The 19,083-nt window shown below is 48.6% G+C and overlaps 1 protein-coding gene across 5 annotated transcripts in view; it reads right to left on the bottom strand.

The window, feature by feature from the left end:
• Positions 1-897: 897 nt before the first annotated feature.
• The window catches only part of LOC309334561 (nuclear receptor subfamily 1 group D member 1-like), a 56,279-nt gene continuing 38,093 nt past the window's right edge, over positions 898-19,083 (bottom strand). For all 5 annotated transcript variants that reach the window (XM_081848936.1, XM_081848938.1, XM_081848939.1 and 2 more), the window contains 7 exons: positions 14,697-14,987; positions 13,588-13,676; positions 11,860-12,004; positions 9,739-10,259; positions 6,638-6,823; positions 5,211-5,421; positions 898-3,225 (listed from right to left, as the gene is read on the bottom strand). In XM_081848936.1, coding sequence (XP_081705062.1) covers positions 3,029-3,225; positions 5,211-5,421; positions 6,638-6,823; positions 9,739-10,259; positions 11,860-12,004; positions 13,588-13,676; positions 14,697-14,987 — 1,640 coding nt within the window. In that variant the 3' untranslated portion in view covers positions 898-3,028. The remainder of the gene's footprint in view (positions 3,226-5,210; positions 5,422-6,637; positions 6,824-9,738; positions 10,260-11,859; positions 12,005-13,587; positions 13,677-14,696; positions 14,988-19,083) is intronic.

Raw genomic sequence — 19,083 nt, 5'->3', positions numbered from 1 at the left:
AAGAACACAGATATCCCCCACATCATGCACACAGGAGGGTGACTGAAACATGCCATGAGAGCTCCTGTCAATGGGATGTAAAAAGACCTGATATGTTTCAATGCAGAGAATAGGGCGGCAGGGCTGACTACAGCCAAGTTAGGACACTGGGGGGTGGGAGCAGGAGGGTGGTCCTACAGGAGAGAAGTGGGAGCCCAAGACCCCTTTTTGGTCGCCTCCCTTACAAGTTCCCCCTCAAAAAAGAATAAAATAAAATCCCAACCAACCTCAAGGTTTGGCTCCTTTTAAATCTACACAGTCTCACATACAAAAGTTGAGGAAAACAATTCCTGGGATCTCTGGAGCTATATAACCAAGGCTGTGTGTAATCCGCGTGCCTGCACTTCCAAGCATGGAATTTAGCATCCTTAGAACGTATTTTTAACAGAAAATAAATCTTCTTCTCCCGACAACCAAAAAGTAATTTTGAAAACATTGGACTGCAAGGTGAGGTCCGAGACCTAAACTGCACATGACAATGGCAGAAAGCACATGTAAACTAGAGAGTGACTGGGGTGGGGTATACAGTGGTGCCTCGCAAGATGAAAAGAATCCGTTCCGCGATTCTCTTCGTCTAGCCGTTTTTTCGTCTTGTGAAGCAAGCCCATTGACGGCTTAGCGGATTAGCGCTATTAGCGGTTTAAGCGGCTTTTAGCAGCTTATCGGCTTAGTGGATAACCGACTTAGCAAAAGGGGGGGGAGGGGAAAAAACCGCAGGAACTCGCAAGACATTTTCGTCTTGCGAAGCAAGCCCATAGGAAATTCGTTTTGCGAAGCACCTCCAAAGCGGAAAACTCTTTCGTCTAGCGAGTTTTCCGTCTTGCGAGGCATTCGTCTTGCGGGGCACCACTGTAGCTTAAAAGCTCCAAAGGGGCACAATGAACTGTCCCCAACCCTGGCCATCTTTCTCTCCTTCAAAACTCCGTTCCCCAGGCACTTTTAGCTGGTGTTGAGCCTGGGTGGGGTGAGGTGGGTGGGGGAGAGAACTGGGGGGAAAAGAGCAGGGACAAAGGAAGGGTTCAGAACATCACCACCCCCAGCCACCCATGTGCCCCTTTGGTGTGCAAAAACCATGCATAGACATCTATACTTCAGACACAGGCCTGCCAGCATCATGTGTAGCTTGGGTATCAGAAACCGAGTAGAACTTGCAGGGATCAGGTGAAGCACCCTGTGCCCCCATCACCAGAAAAAAAGGGGGAAAACCCACACATTTCCCATCTGGTGGAAGCAGCATAAACTGTACAGAATAAACAAATGTGATATTTAATCTGCGTAATTTACCCAGGTCACAAATTTAAGCATTTCTTGGCTCAAAATCTGGTGTATGTGTGTGTGTGAAGTGTAGAGTACACACAGCCTTCAGTATAGCGAATGGAGGGAAATGTTGGAACCAAGCTAATTCTAGGTTCCGTTCTGTTCCCTGCCTCCCCGGAAACAAGCCAACTAACTGGTTGTTAGGAAAGAGCAATTAGCCAGCAGTCTAGGGTTATATTCGCACATCTGGAATAAGAGACTGGGGATTAAATATAACAAAGGCAGCTTCGGAAGATAGCCAGGACTCTGGGGCTCTGTGCCCCATATCCTGGAAAGTGAGCAAGATCTACAGGTTCAAATGGAAAACTAGGTTCTGGAATTCTGGGAGAGAGTACTCATACAGCTTCGCTCTTCTGGAAAAAGACAGCACCATTGCCTGGAAGGAACTGGTAAGGTTGGGTGGAATGGTATTTGGAGTGTTTGCTTTGCTTTGCCCTTTCTACCTAAGGGCTCAGCTAACCTCTGCTTGTTTCCCTAAACCTTACTTGGCATGGGAGGCACTCCTGCTTCTTCCATTTGCCCTTCTGAGAGCCTGCCCTCCCCCAAACCATGTCTGCTCAGAATTTAGCCCTCCGAAAGTCAATGGGGCTTACTCCCAGGTAAGCAAGGTTAAGGACTGCAGCCATAGCCCCTTTGCAGCGGTCCTCTTCCCACACCATGGGGCCCGACGGCTTTCCTAGCATGCTATGGCCGCCTCCAAAAGTTGAGAGCAAGTCTGACCTGTGTACTAGTGGAAGCCCCTTTTGTGTTTTTGCTTGCAACATTTACAAAATATATATTATATTGACATAGACACTTGTGTCAGGCGTGACAAAGAGGACTTGCTCAGTTGCAGGGATGGAAATGGGAAAGGGGCCCAAGTTGAGCAGTTCTACTTTACGCATCTGAACATTAACACCTACCCGGTAAAATCTGTAGCATAAACTGAACGTCTTAAAAGACGGTATAGCAATTAGTTCTGTGTGTGCGATCCCTTCTTCGGGAAAGAGCAGCAACAAAACAGAGCAAACTCCCCACCCCAAAGAAAGGAATTCTAAAAAAGAACTGCGGGGGAGCTTGAGTCCTGGGGCTGCGGTAGCATGCAGATAAAAGGAAAGGAGCTAAAGTTGCAACATTCGCCTTATCAGTTTGTCCTTTTTTCCTCCTCTCCCCCACCCACCCCACAAAGCGCTACCAAGAGTTATTATAATTACGCACAATAAACCCAGTGTTTTTATATACAGAACTTCAACACAATATCACATGGAAAGTAAGATATATATGCGTGTACTGTATATATATATATATATATATATATACATATATATATCAGCACACATTTGAAAAACAACACGGTACAACGCGTGTCCAGCTCGTTTGCCTGATCTCCTCTAGCAAAATAAATGATCTTCAATCTGCACAGCGCCACGGAGAGCACTATCTGGGAAACAAACCCTTCCTCTTGTGTCTGGTCTCCTCGCCAGGGAGGGATCCGCTCTAGTAGATCCCAGCTGTGATGGGCTATGGGTTCCCCTCCCTTGCCGGATCCCTTATGCTCCTCTCCTTTCACTGTCACCATCTTCTCCCCACGGAGCAAAATTTAGTCCGATGCATTAAGTTTGCTTGATGGTCGATTCTTGGTTCTTCTTACCCAAAACTCGCAGGGTTTCAGAAGCCGCCCAGTCCAGCGGGCTTACGGGTTGATCCGGAAGGCAAGGAGTTTCTCTGAATGTTGGTTGTTGAGGGTTCTCAGGTCAGGCAGGCGGAGGAGCAACTTGGGGAAAAGCGTGGAGTCGTCCGGGTGCTTCTTAGTCACGAGAGTCCGCAAGGCCCGGATTAAAGTCTCCTGGAGGATTTCGACTGCATCCACGTCAGAGATGCCGGAGCGATCTGAAAACCAAAGCAAAGAGTTGACAGAAACAGGAAAGACAACGTGGAGAACAGAGGGGTTTTCATTTCCCTGGGGAAAGAATGGTACAGTGGTACCTCTGGATGCGAACGGGATCCGTTCCAGAGCCCCGTTCGCATCCTGAAGCAAACGCAACCTGCATTTGCGCATCGCGATTCTCTGCTTCTGCATGTGACGTTATTTTGAGCGTCTGCGCATGCGGCAAAACCCGGAAGTAACACGCTCCGTTACTTCCTGGTCATCGTGGAGCGTAACCTGGATACGCTCAACCTGAAGCACATTTAACCCGAGGTATGACTGTAAAGTTGAAATGGTTGCAATGTTTACTTGTCAGCATCAAGCTCGCTTGTTAGAGACACCCTGACATTATGATGCAGATGACAACTCAACATTAAAAAAAGTAATAACCCTGTTCTGAAATGACCCAAATTCTGCACCAATAAATTATGCTGGTATACACATACACACACACACACACACACACACACACACACACACACACACACAAATGAAGGCAGGGAAGCTTCACTGCTGACTATCGGAAATACCATATTTTTCATCCCATAGGGCGCACCGGCCCATAGGATGCACCTAGTTTTTTGGGGGGGAAATAAAGGGGGAAAAAAATTCCTTTATTTCCCCCCCAAAACCAGGTCGGGAAATTCAAACCAGGTCGGGGAACAGCGGGATGGCGGCGCTGCGCCTCCTCGCTGTTCCCCGAGCTTGTGGGCTGCAGGCTGCTGCCCGCAAGCCTTGCGAGCCCGCGGGAACTCCCGCTGGGCTTGCAAGGCTTGCGGACACCTGCGCGAAGCACCGGGCGCCCTGTGCTTCGGGCTGCTGCCCACAAGCCTTGCAAGCCTGCGGGAACTCCCGCTGGGCTTGCAAGGCTTGCGGATAGCTTCCTGAAGCCTGGAGAGCGAGAGGGGTCGGTGCGCACCGACCCCTCTTGCTCTCCAGGCTTCAGCGAAAGCCTGCATTCGCCCCATAGGACGCACACACATTTCCCCTTCATTTTTGGAGGGGGGAAAGTGTGTCCTATAGGGCGAAAAATACGGTATCATTCAGCAACTGCTTTGAACTTCTGAAAAAAAATTGCCAGGCGTTTCTCATACCAATTTGCCCCATAAAAGCTAGAAATGTAAATCAAATTTGCTTAAAAAAAAAAAAGACATCTGAAACCAGCCCTATATCAGGGAGTTTATAATGTTTGATGTATTATCATATTTTTATATGTATTGGAAGCTGCCCAGAGTGGCTGGGGCAACCCAGCCAGATGGGCAGGAGATATATTATCTCAAGATATTTTACTGTTACTCCGTGTGTGTGTGTGTGTGTGTGTGTGTGCGCGCGCGCGTGTAACTATCAAGTCTGATAAAATGAAAAAAAAAAATTAAAAAAAAAACTAATCAACAGGATAAGCAGTGATGGCTATAAAAGATTAGGATCCCTCTGTAAATACTGAAGTCTTCTAGCTCTAACCTCTGTTTGCACGGCTGGACCTTGCAATCAGCACAATGCCTCCTTGCCAGTGAGCGTGCCCAGATTCCACCCCTGGGTGCCTTTAATTGCTCCGAGGCGAGAAGGAATCATTTTGGGACCGCGAGTACAGTCGTGCCCCGCAAGACGAATGCCTCGCAAGACGAAAAACCCGCTAGACGAAAGGGTTTTCCGTTTTTCGAGGCGCTTCGCAAGACGAATTTCCCTATGGGCTTGCTTCGCAAGACGAAAACGTCTTGCGAGTCTTGCGATTTTTTTCGCTCCTCCCCTTTTTCTAAGCCGCTAATAGCGCTAATCTGCTAAGCCGCTAATAGGGTTGCTTCGCAAGACGAAAAAACCGCAAGACGAAGAGACTCGCGGAACGGATTCTTTTCATCTTGCGAGGCACCACTGTACAGCGAAAGCCTTTAATGCAATCCGCAGAATGCTCCTCCTACCCAACCAAGCCAGTTATGACGCCTTGACTCACCAGCTGAGACCAGGACTACGGCCATGAAGAGCGCCATTTCCTGTGCGTCCAAGTCCAGGGAACTGAGCTTCTCGCTGAACTCAAACATGGCGTCCAGCAGGGAGCCCATGCCCATGGTACGTAGGCTGCAGAGGGAGTATGTCTCCCCACTCAGGAAGGTCACCACCTTCTCCTTGGGGCTGAACAGGGAGGAGAAGCGAACCATCAGCACCTGGGAAGGGAAAGAAGAGGGGAAGGTTGAGGGCTAAGCAAACGGGCTGCCACTTTGACCAACATCCTAGGAATGAAGAAAAAGACCCGCCTGAGCTAATCGTTCATTGATTCCAAAACAAGGCTTTGGAATTGCCTGTTGGCATGTCCTATTCCCAGGTGGAAGGAGAGGCTGGGAAGCCAGCAGGGTATTTTGAAATGGAGGACATAGCCCTGAAAGCACGAAGGGTGTCTCTGCTCATCTCTATCACAGTCTGCACTGAGTTTTGCATTTGAGGTTGGAGATTGACTTGTGCCAGGTACCCTTACAGTTCTCCTGTCTGTAGCACAGGGTGGCAGGTTTGACCTTTTTCTGTTTTTGAGCAGCGGGAGGAACTACGTTTGTTAAAATTCAGCCTGCTGCGTGGCTGTTTGAAGGCACAAGAGTGCTGCTTAATGGAGGTCTTTCGGGTCCCCTGCGTGAGAGCCAATTGTTCAGCAATGACAGGGCCCTCCAAAAATGCAACAATATTGTGACCCAGCCAACATGGCCAAGAGTAAGTGATGATGGGAGATGGAGTCTAAAAAACATCTGAAGAGCACCACAATGACTGCCTCTGGTGCAAACTATTTTTTGCCCAAGGAGAGTATGCACCTAGCTCCATCTGTGAGAGGCCCAGGGCAAAAGAAGAATTACCGTATTTTTTGCTCTACAAGACTCACTTTTTCCCTCCTAAAAAGTAAGGGGAAATGTGTGTGCATCTTATGGAGCGAATGCAGGCTGTACAGCTATCCCAGAAGCCAGAACAGCAAGAGGGATTGCTGCTTTCACTGCGCAGCGATCCCTCTTGCTGCTCTGGCTTCTGAGATTCAGAATATTTTTTTGCTTGTTTTCCTCCTCCAAAAACTAGGTGTGTCTTATGGTCTGGTGCGTGTTATAGAGCGAAAAATACGGTGCCTAAGGCTATCGCTGGCTGCTGGCCACAATAGGTAGATTCTACAGCTCAGTTGGTAGAGCATGAAACTATTAATTTCAGGGTCGTGGGTTTGAGTCTCACGTTGGGCAAAAGATTCCTGCAATGCTGGGGGTTGGACTAGATGACCCTCGTGGTCCCAGCTCTATGATTCTACCTCCTCTGGTGCAGGTAGGCTGTCCCTGAATACCAGTTGCTGGGAATCACAAATGGGGAGAAGTGGTGTCACATGCGGGTCCTGCCTTCTGCTGCTTCTGTTCTTACCTGGAAAGTGCCTGCTTTCAGCAGCATGACTTGGTCTTGCTGGCAGAGGGACTGGAACCCAGGGATGCTCTTGGCGAACTCCACCACCTCCTTGACGGCTGGCGTGAAGCACTGCGAAAATTCCTCCCACACTTGCTGGCTGCTCTTGCCGTTGCTGCAATAGGGGGTGGCGTTCAGAGGACAGGCCTGCATACAACAAGGGTGTCAGCAAAGAAGGTTAAGCTCAATCTAGCCAGAAGAACCCCTTTCAAAAACACTGCTTCAGCCAGCGACAAATACCATTTATTTACTTCCAAAAGATGCATCTTTACTGCCGCCTGTGGCGATCACACAGGGTCCCCGGACGTTTCACCGTCTATTGATCCCTGTGCCACCACTTTATTTCTCGCGGCCACCACCCAGGCCCTACCTGGTACAATACTGAGTCCAGTCAGGGTTAAGTTGGAACATAAACCTCTGTTTATTTATTGCAGTTTAACAAGCGTGTGGTTTCATAAACGGTCTCAGTCAATTACAATCATGGGTTGCCTATCCAGACCTATAACTTCCGCTACCTGTTCTCACTCACTAAACCACCTCTCAGATATTTACTTGTCTTCCTAGCTCCTAACTGTTCCTGACTCAGCTTATTTCGCTACACTAACTCAACCTACCCAGACTCTATTCCAATTCACTCCCACTCCAACCAACCACCCAACTCCCAACAAACTCCCCTGTCGTCCTTCCTAGAGCTGGTTTTATAGTCCCTCTGACTCCACCCCCCCGGGTTCTGATTGGGTAACCTGTTTAACTATTTCACCTCCCACACTCTCATATGTTAACGTCACACCGCCTTATATTGCAAAGGGTGGTTCGTGTAATCAAAGTAAACGGTAAAGGACCCCTGGATGGTTAAGTCCAGTCAAAGGCGACTCTGGGGTTGTGGAGCTCATCTTTGCTTTTCAGGCCAAGGGAGCCGGCGTTTGTCCACAGACAGCTTTCCAGGTCATGTGGCCAGCATGACTATGCCGCTTCTGGCGCAACGGAACACTGTGACAGAAGCCAGAGCCCACAGAAATGCCGTTTACCTTCCCGCCGCAGCGGTACCTATTTATCTACTTGCACTGGTGTGCTTTCGAACTGCTAGGGTTGGCAGGAGCTGGGACAGAGCGATGGGAGGTAGCCCTGTTGCACGGATTTCAACCGCCGACACAAGGGGGGGGCGAGTAGTAATCTTTAGTCAATTAAAATGTATATATTATTCAGACTGAAATACCCCTGAACCTATGGCAAAATAATATCTGGCATATAGCAATGTCCTCACCAGACACAGGAGGGCAATTAAAGGCATAACAAATAGAGACACCTTCCAAGAAACGTGGACCCCCTTTTTTAACTATGCTAACGACTAAAATCAAGACCTTCTTATACCAACCGCTCACTATTCTCAGTGGAAGGGTTACATTAAGCAATATGTTTGAAAGCTGAATGTGTAAATATATGTCTAGAGACAATGGATAAAACAAAGACCATTGCATGTGCTTCTGGGGAAGTGTTTAATGGTTATCTGTATTTGTTTAAGAACCATTAAAAAAATTTGAAAATTATTTATTATTTATTTGAGAAATTTATGGCCTCCTTTTCCCTTAAAAATAAATCCCAGAGTAGGGTGTAATAAAAACACTGTGAACAATAAAACCAACCACTGTTATTTAAAAGCTCAGCATCAACAGATCAGCAACATCTGCAAGAGCAAAACTCCTGACTCCCCCTCCAATTAGCCCTGTAAGGAAGAGATGGAGAACTTGGGGTCTTCCACATATTGTTGGGACTTCAACTCCCGTAAACCCTGACCTTTGGCCGCGCTGGCTGAGGTTGATGGGAGGGTTGTAGGTTTCCCAACCTTCATATAAATGGCAGTGGGGGATGAAACAGGTAATCTATCAAACAGCTTTTCCTTGCCTTGCACATCATTTCATACACAAAACAGCTTGTGACTATTTTTCCTTCCAGTGGGAGTTATTTCCTCTCAAGAAGCCCCACTGGGAGAAAAATGCATAGGTGCCTGTTTGTATGTGTAAGACCATGGGCAGAGGCCACCCCACTCCCAGTATTCACTTGAAATTCCCTCCCTCCCTGCCCTGCAGTAGCAGAATCAGTGCGCCACACAAAAAGGGCTTGTGTTTTTATAACTGTGCAAAAAGGGAAAGCTTCTCTGCAGGGGAGACAGCTGGGCTAGGACCATGTTCCCCCATGTGCTAGTTTGCCACTTGTGCAGATTATTTATTTTTAAAAAACAGGAGCAGCGGTGTACGTGGTCCAAGGCAACACCTTATTCCGCTGTGCACGTCAGTGGGTGTGGAAGGTAGTAAGGGGGCTGCATTTCCAGCTCAAGGCAAACAGAAGATGTGACTGAGCCACGCAGATCTCTATGTGATGTGGCTCTGCTATTGCCCTGATTCAAGCAGGTCGTTTCTAAAGGGAAGGTTGCCTTTATTTAATCCTAAAATGTAACCTAAGACGCTGTATTTATTATAGCCCTGAGGGCTCTTGAAAATGGCTCATTTGCGGTGCAGAAGACATTGTTTCCAACAGAGGGAGCTCGAAGCGTTTCTCTGCTGGAAACCAGAGCATCCTGCTGGAGATCCTGCAGCAGCCAACAAGCCCAGCTTTGCAACCTGCAGAGTCTTCCACCGCAGCTCAGCCCAGTGCCTGATTTCCAAACTGAGCCGTGCTGAGGCTCAAGCCCGCTCGGAAGCGTTGAATCACACACCTGTAGAGCTAGCCCAGGGAGCCATTCCTAGGTGGGTTTGAACCACCAACATTCTGGTTAACAACAGCTAGGTGCACTGACCCTTCGAATCATTATGATTCTCTCTTTCCCTGAAGCTGGCCTCCATTGGGGAGTAATGAAAAGATGCAGAGAAGATAACCATCCCTTGTTGTTTGCCCCAAAGATTTGGAGGTATCGTGCCCCTCTGCATGGAGGCTCCATTGTTGGCAATCATGGTCCCTACCCATCTTCCATAACCTATCTCCAGTGATGCCTACATTCCTGTGACTATTGCCACACATCCGATGGCAGTGTTTTCTCCAATATAATATTTAATTCTAGTACTTACGATGCCTCGACTGGTAGCACCCCGCCAGGGGCAGCCCCTCTGGGCATTTGCTTCGGGATAGCCGTACTCAAAGGCTGGGTAGCACCCAGCATTGTGCAGATAGCCGGCCTGCTGGGCCTTGAAGATCTCGTTGCCAAAGCACCGGGAGCGGTTGTCCACGAAGCCAGGGGGCTCCTGGGGGCCGTAGCTGGACACTCGCAGAGTGGCCGACTCGTATTGCCCGTAGCTGTAGGAGTTGTTCAGCTGCTGATCGTTGTAGTTGGTCAAAGGGCAGGCCTCACTCCCAGGGGACCCTCCCCGCTTGCCCAGGCGGTCCTGGCCACTGACGAAGATGTCGTGGTAAGCCCTCGAGATGGCGCTGATGGCCTCCTCTTCCTGGGCATTGGGGCTGGGTGGGGCGGCGTCCGCCTCGGGGCTCATGCCAACGTCCATGGGGGCCTCGTTCAGGCTGTTCATGTAGCTCTGCATCTCATCCAGCAAGCGCTGCTTCTCCCGTTTAGGAATGCGCCCAAAGCGCACAGCTGTTGAGGGGGGAGAAATGGCAGGAGAATGTGAGTGAGGGAAAAGGATGCCATGAAACAGGCCCTTCTTGGGGAAGGCAAGGGGACAGCTGTTGGGGACAGCATGCCGCCGTCCGGAAAATAAACAGCAGGTTGAGGATAATCTGTAGTGATGGAAGATTTCGGCATGAGAAGCTTTTCTCCTTGTCCCTATGCTAATGTGGGGGAAACTGCACCCACCAAAATTCTCCCTGTTCTTGCTTTCAACCTGGCACCACTGGGGTGGGTGGGCGAAGACAGTGGTACAGCCCTTCAGAATCGCCTCAAATGCCACTGAAATCGGTACAGGCCAAATCAGGTACGCTATCTCACATAGAATCATAAAACTGTGGAGAAGAAGAGTATGGATTTGATATCCCGCTTTATCACTACCCTAGGGAGTCTCAAAGCGGCTAACATTCTTCTTTCCCTTCCTCCCCCACAACAAACACTCTGTGAGGTGAGTGGGGCTGAGAGACTTCAAAGAAGTGTGACTGGCCCAAGGTCACCCAGCAGCTGCATGTGGAAGAGCAGGGAATCGAACCCGGTTCACCAGATTACGAGGCTACTGCTTTTAACCACTACACCACACTGGCACACTGGCGGAAGGGGTCCTGAGGGTCTTCTAGTCCAAACCTCTGCAGTGCAGGAATCCTGCCCACAGCCGTCGCTGGGTGGGTGAGCTTGAACCACCAACCTTCTGGTTAACAGCTAGATGCCCTGACCCACTGCACGTATGCACAATTTCTGCAACTTGTGGGGTGACAGCGACTGCCGATTTTGGCACAAACTTTTCCGCAGACAAAGTGGAGGGGGACCAGATCCAACCCTGTTCCAAAATCCACAGCATCACTGCGAAGCCGAAATTAGTCACCAGCTCCTCAAGGTTTTTGGGTACATCTATCATGTACCCAAGAGAGTTGTCGTGACTATTAATCAAAAGATGCTGCCTGCTTTCCGGGCAAGAGGGGCTCCTCCCACAACTTTCTCCGTTGCCCTGGAAATCCTGGCCTGGAAGCATAAATCAGCCCAGGGCTCTATTTATCAACCAGAGGATTTGCTGACACAGTGCCCTTGTAAGAGTAAAGGAGCAGTGGGAACAGCCAGCCGTTGACTGTGCTTTAAAGGCTGGCTTGGGCTTTGTATTGTGGGACACATTAATGAGAAAGCATACCAGGGTCTAGCACCCTTTTCTCATGCCCCACTCCCCAGCCATTTTAGGGAGGATGCCCCCAGGTCTGTGTTTTACAAGACTGTAAACAAACACTCTGCCTACTATCTCTTAGATGAAACACAGGACACTTCAATGCAGTTTGGTGTTGCTCAACTAATTCTAACGCATTTGCAGGAAAACCACAGGGCCTGTTATTGATGTACATCCAAAGCTCTGGATTGTCACTGAAAGTAATTCATTACAGCTGCCCCGAAACATGGAATCATAGAATTGCAGAGCTGGAAGGGACCTCAAGGGTCATCTATGGCAATGCAGGATTTTTTTGCCCAACATGGGGCTCGAACCCACAGCCCCGAGAGCAAGAGTCTGCTGCTCTGGTGGCTGCTCTGACCCTGCCTAGATGCTTACCATCTCTTGACATGCCCACCGCCAGGCACTTCTTGAAACGGCAGTGCTGGCAGCGGTTTCGGTTCATCCTCATGATCATGCAGTTTTCGTTCTTCACACACATCTTGTAGTTGATGTTCTGCTGAATGCTCCTGCGAAAGAAGCCCTGGCGGACGGAATGAAACAGCGACCAGGTTAGCAAAGAGGAACTAACACTAACACACGCCACGCGCTGACCCCCTGGTCTGCACTTAGGTAAAGGTAAAGGGACCCCTCACCATTAGGTCCAGTTGCGGGCGACTCTGGGGTTGCGGCGCTCATCTCGCTTTATTGGCCGAGGGAGCCGGCGTACAGCTTCTGGGTCATGTGGCCAGCAGGACTAAGCCGCTTCTGGTGAACCAGAGCAGTGCACGGAAACACCGTTTACCTTCCCGCCGGAGTGGTACCTATTTATCTACTTGCACTTTGACGTGCTTTTGAACTGCTAGGTTGGCAGGAGCAGGGACCGAGCAATGGGAGCTCACCCCATCACGGGGATTTGAACCGCCGACCTTCTGATCAGCAAGTCCTAGGCTCTGTGGTTTAACCCACAATGCCAGCCATGTCCCTGGTCTGCACTTAGGGTTGCCATATTTCCAAAAGTGAACATCTCTCCCAAAAATAATGCTTCTTAGTTATTTTTCAGGAAATTCGCAAAAAAATTCAACACTTCTAATATGGGTTTTCCTGGACAATTTAACCCATTTTCAAAAATTCCACCCAGACGCTATTATTGATGGATGAATCCTGGCTATGTCTGGGAAATTCCAGATGGCAGCCCTATCTGCTCTGTTTTCAGAGATATATTTAAAGCTGAAAATGCTGTTAGCCTCTTTCCAAAAGTTGGCTGAAGGGGTTGTAGTGAGCTATAGGGAGCCTAGCGCAAGTTAACTCTCCCCCAAATTCCAGTTTGGGGGCCAGTTTGGATGGGCAGCAAACAAAGTGGTCTCCAATTGGCTTGATAAGCTGCAGGAATGCTGTTAAGGGGCCGCCTAGATGGCCTGAACCACAGCATGTGGGGGACTTTGGGGGGGGGTGTTTTGCAGCAGGGTCTGGGTCGCTCAACCCTTCCCTGCTCCCCTTTTGACACACACACACACACACACACACGCACGCACACACACACACACACACACACACTGCTAGTAAGACTCCCAGCAACTTGCAATCTTAATTTCCCAGAGGCATCTACATGTACAAATTAGAATATGCAAATATAATGCAGCCTTGTTCCATAAGGCCTTTACCACATAAGCACCTAGCAATGCCCCTGCTCATAACCAAAGCATCCGTTTTGTCTCTCCTAACCATGCCTGAGCGTCGCCTTCCAACGCTTACTTGGCTAGGGGGCATATTGCAGTATATCACGCCTGCTTTCAATGCAAACAGGGAGAAGGGCAGGAGAGAGTCAAGACTAATCACTTCTGCAAGGCACTTTAAAAGTAAACCAGTTAATGCAGAGCTCATGGCTGGTTTGGAAAACATAGTCCCGAGATCTATGAAAAGCACACTCAAGAGTCAGAGTTGTGTGTCATCCACATTCCAATGCACAAGCAGAAGATTCGATAAAAGGTGCCAAATTCAGTGTTCTAAGGATCTAAGCTTGGTTCTTTTTTACTTTAAAAAAAAAAAAAACAATTTCCAGTCCTTATCGCTTAAGAGAAAACTTTATAGATGTGTGAAAAGGAGAATAAGCAGGGCACAGCTTACCTTGCACCCCTCACAAGCATGGACGCCATAGTGGAAGCCTGAGGCAATGTCACCGCAAACCTTGCAGAGCAAAACCATCCCACCTGTCTCTGTTGAGGGAGAGAAAAATGGCGGTTAATTCTCCACCTGTGCCCTCCTCTCCACCCTCAGTCTCTGCCCCCTGCCATTCCGCCCCCCCCCCCCAACATGGCATCCTCCAGATTTCGGGAGCTATAACTCGCATTATTAACCAGAGGTGGCAGCGCTCCCAATAGTCATGGCAGTTGTTAAGCCCAAAATGGCTGGAGATTCAGCTGGTTGGGAAAGGCCGGTTTTGAGTGTGCAGGCCCAAAGGACATGGAGATTTGTATGCCAACACAACACCAGACCCGCTTCAGCTAAGTGAAACGTTTCTTCCCTTCTTTAAAACGGGAGTAGCAATGGGCTCGCGCTCCCATGCGATAAATTAAAGGGACGTAATGAGACCCAGCCTTGAGCCTTTGCAGTAAGGTAGGTTTTAAAATCGCAAGTAACTAGGCAGATCTTAGAATCATAGAATTGGATTTGAAGTAAATTTGTTAAAGTTTTTTGAAAAACCTAATAATAATACAGTGGTACCTTTGGTTGCGAACGGGATCCGTTCCGGAGGCCAGTTCGCAACATAAAAAAGAGCACAACCCGCAGCGGCGCATCTGCGCACGCGCGGGTTGCAATTCGCTGCTTCTGCGCATGACGTCATCTTGCATGTCTGCGCATGCGCCAGCGGCGAAACCCGGAAGTAACCCTATCTGATACTTCCGGGTCGCCACGGGACGTAACCTGAAAGAACGTAACATGAAGCGGACATAACGTGAGGTATGACTGTAATAATAATAATAATAATAATAATAATAATAATAATAATAATAATTTTACTGTTTCAATATTTTAAAGTTGTATTTTAATCTTGTTTTTAAGTTGTATTCATTCAACGTGTTTTTATTATTGCTTGTTAGCCGCCCTGAGCCTGGCTTTGGCTGGGGAGGGCGGGGTATAAATAAAAATTATTATTATTATTATTATTATTATTATTATTATTATTATTATTATACCATCCAAACAAAGATGCTGACAAACTGAGAGTCACTTACTTGTGAAGGTGCCGGTGGCTCCGTTCTGTTTGGCAGCAGGTACCCTGCTCTGCGTTGGGGGCGATTGGCCCTTGCTGGGGTAGCGGATGCCCTCGGGGAACTGGAAGGCTACCTTGGGCGAGGACGGGGAGCTGGCCCGTTGAGGCTTAATGGCCCCGATCTCCGTAAGAGTCAGCTCTTCCAGCGAGGATGGCAGTGAGTGTTGAGGCGAAGGCACCAGGTATCCACTGGGGGGGCTGCCCGGGGTGGGGCTGGAGCCGGCTGTGGAGCCCACATACAGGATCACGCCACCTGGAGAGAGGGTGGACAAGGAGGAGGTGGGGGAAAGATCAGGACTGTGGAACTGCAGAGAGACGCCTAGCAGGTGTGAGCTGAAACCATGCTTGGAACATTTATTTGCTCAGAAGTCGCTTGATTGAAGAGATCCCTAATATAAAACTGAGTGTCAGATGTTGACCTGGGAGACCTGCATTCGAATCCTCACTCAGCCATGAAGCTCACTGGGTGAGCGGGCCTCAGCCTAACCCACCTCACAGGGTTGTTGTGAGTGTAAAATGAGGAGGGGAAAACTACGCTTCCTAAGTATCTTGGTAACAATGAACCTGGAGTAACAATTGGAGTAACAACAATGAACCTGGAGTAACCTTGGTAACAATGAGCCTGGAGAAGGGAAGGTTAAGGGTTGATATGATAGCCATGTTCAAATATATAAAAGGATGTCACATAGAGGAGGGAGAAAGGTTGTTTTCTGCTGCTCCAGAGAAGCGGACACGGAGCAATGGTTCCAAACTACAAGAAAGAAGATTCCACCTAAACATTAGGAAGAACTTCCTGACAGTAAGAGCTGTTCGACAGTGGAATTTGCTGCCAAGGAGTGTGGTGGAGTCTCCTTCTTTGGAGGTCTTTAAGCAGAGGCTTGACAACCATATGTCAGGAGTGCTCTGATGGTGTTTCCTGCTTGGCAGGGGGTTGGACTCAATGGCCCTTGTGGTCTCTTCCAACTCTATGATTCTATGATTCTAGGTACCAGTTGCCAATATACCGTAGTATTAGGCAAACCACCCCTGAATTGTTAAATATGTTTACTAAGGACAAGTGAAAGGAGCAGACTAAATTAGATAACTCTTTAAAAAAAAAAAAGTTTTATGAAAGGTTTTCAACCTAATGTACCATGAAATTCAAACTGGAGAAAAATAATAAATAATATATCAAACATAAAAACTAAAGAAAAAAAGAAAAATACATTAATAATCATCCTCATATGATCCTTGTAAAACACAACATTATAAATATATCTATGTAGCACTCAGTCACTATTTTATCTTCAATTAGATCACTCTTTGGGTCATTAATATATTTTTTCCCCTCCAATGCAAACTGAAAATTTACAGATGCAAATGATCCTAATTTGCATAAGAAAATGCTCTGGAAAACATTCCAAGAGATTCTCTAATTCAAAATTTTTTGCCATTTTTTAGTGGCTGAGCAAGGACCAGGTCACCAGAGTCTATGCCATTGCTTGGATGTAAACAATTAGTGTGGGAGTGAGCAGACCCCCTGGTTTGCTTTAAAAAGGGCACCCCTGGGTACACAGAAGACTCCAGAAGCCTTGCCAAGAGAATGGGCACCATGGGTTCAAAGAGGTGCTGGTGACTAGAGGCGTCTTTTGATTCCTATAAAGTGAGTTTGTTCCTGCCTCCAGCCCACCAACTCTCTTGTAAGCAGCGGCAGGCAGCTAGCAAACAGATCCTTTCAATTCCTCAGCTCTCATATCTTGAGGGCCAAAGAAAGCAAAAATCACCGTGAACTAGTGCCATATAGGGCATTGCTGGAAAAGAGGGAAGGGAATGATGGAGAATATGAGGTGGCTTGCGGAACCACCGATCAAGGCCGAGCTGAGCAACTTTCTGCTGAAAGCTCCAAGCAAACTTCTGCAATCTACGACGGCTGCGAGAAGCGAAAGCAATAGTAAGACAACATCCGTTGCAGATTTCAAATGGTGCCTTTAGCATTCGTACGACATCAACCTGGCTGTGATTTCAAACCACCATTGCTCCACCCCTTCTTTGGTTGGTAGTGGCAAACCATGGCTCTGTCTTTTCGCAGACGGCATGTGTGCCAGCCATCTGACCAGTGCACAGAGGTCAGAGAGGAAGAAATGGGGAAATTCGGCCTCGAATGGGGTCACTGCTGCTGCAAAACCACCACCCCCACCCTTCCTCCCTGCAAAAAACTGTGTCTCTTTCCGCCAGGGCACTGAGCTGGCAGCTGTGCCTGAAGGTGTGAAGCCAGTGACCGAGTGAACGCATGCAGCTTCCATGTGGGACGGCGCATGGGGAAGAGCACAGAATGATGTGGCCCGGGCGACACGTGCTGCGTGAAAACTAGGGCAAGCGGATGGCACGCATATGAAGGCACGAAAGCGGCCATCTGAGAGGAAGGCCGTGCCAGGACCCCACAAGGTGCCACTGCAAATGCCAAACTAGAGGCCCAATCAGCTCAGGGCAATTGGCTTCCCTTCCAACAGTGCATTTAGGGAATCGCGTGGTGAAAATGCCCCTTAACACCCTTTTTAATGGCTTTGCACTGCCAGGTCTCAAGGCCAGGGCAGGTTGTGAGCCTGACGTCAGAGGAATTGATCAGGATGGGAGATCAGCCTGTGTGTTCAGGCTTGGCCAAAGAGAAAAGACTACAGAGAGGCTAAGGAAAGCTCTTTAACAACAATAGCCCCCTGGCATCCCTATAAAGTACAGGTGGGATCCTCTGGCCCTCTAGACCTTGCGGGATGACAACTCTCATCGTTCCTGGAGAGCCACAGGGGAAGGCCAGTGGTCCCACCAGCTCTCAGCTCCTCTCCCTTTTCCTGATGCCTCCTTCGCTAACTCAACATTTTCTCCTCTGCCCCCCTCCAAGAGCAGAGATGTGCTCCATTGCAGAAGGATTTTGTAAAGTGGACCACACAGAAGCGTTACAGGAGCCGCACTCCCTCTGGCTCCTCGACTTATGTGCCCGAACTCACACACCACATCCGCATGCGACCTACATCAGGAAGGGAGAAGTACTTTCCGAGCAAACGTCTCCACACTCCCTCGCTCCCTTCTATCTTTTGGTGACAGAATGAGTTTAATTTGCCGTAAGGGCCAATCATCGTCACTCAGCTCTGTCCTGCAAAAACCCCTGGCTTCAAAAACATGTGCCAAAAATAAACCGCCTCTCTTTTATGTTTTCCTAGGCATTGTGAAGCTTATAAGGGCAAGGGCAGCTTGTTCAGGCTGCAAGCAGCGCCAGCCTTAAAACCAACTTTGGGCATGGGAAAAGAGTTTCTTCCCAGCGAGAGAGCGCACTCAAACCATTCTGCTCGGCAGACCGTCATCTGGGAATTCGCTTGCATGATCTAGAACTGCATTTGAGCTTTGGCCTAGATCAAGGAATTCTCAAACTCTAAACAGTTGGCCTCTTCTCCAAACAGAGAACAGCCCAAACTCCCTCAAATGAACAATGAAGTTGCAACAATGAAGATGCAACTTCTATGGTGGGCTCTTGACCTCAGCCTAAAAGCAAACAGTTCAACAAGGCATGCATGTCCCACAATGTGCTTTTTCTATCACTGCTGGTTCTGTGGATCAGAGAGGCAAACACCTTCCCTTCCCAACACCTTAGGACCTCCTCTGGACAGTCAAAAGATGCTGCAAAGATAAGCAGAACAAGTGAAATCACGCTTCTTCTCCTTTGCAGCATCCACATGACACCGTCCTCATCAAAATGCTGCCCCATTATTATTCACCCGTTTAATCCGGATTTACCGTTTCTGCAGAAAATCCGATCAGTTTAAGAAAAAAACACACACAACCCTGCAGAAATAGTAAATCCGGATTAATTTGGCAGTGGAGGGTGTGAGGGAGAGGATATGGGGGAGCATTCTGACGAGGACGATGTGGTGAAAGTGATCCCCTTGTTGGAACAAATCTCACCCTCCTGATTGGACAGCGGAAGTAGCGCTGTGGTCTAAACCAATGAGCCTAGAGCTTGCTGATCGGAAGGTCGGCGGTTCGAATCCCCACGATGGGGTGAGCTCCCGTTGCTCAGTCCCTGCTCCTGCCAACCTAGCAGTTCGAAAGCACATCAAAGTGCAAGTAGATAAATAGGTACTGCTCCAGCGGGAAGGTAAACGGCATTTCCGTGCGCTGCTCTGGTTTCGCCAGAAGCAGCTTAGTCATGCTGGCCACGTGACCCGGAAAAACTGTCTGCGGACAAACGTTGGCTCCCTCGGTCTGTAAAGCGAGATGAGCACTACAACCCCAGAGTCGTCCACGACTGGACTTAAGTATCAGGGGTCCTTTACCTTTACCTTTTTAGCAGAAGATCACATACTCTGCATACAGTAGAA

Source organism: Podarcis erhardii (genome assembly GCF_964252035.2).
Source record: "Podarcis erhardii genome assembly, chromosome: 2".
NCBI classification, from domain to species: Eukaryota; Metazoa; Chordata; class Lepidosauria; order Squamata; family Lacertidae; genus Podarcis; species Podarcis erhardii.
This window is presented reverse-complemented; position numbering and strand designations above follow the sequence as displayed.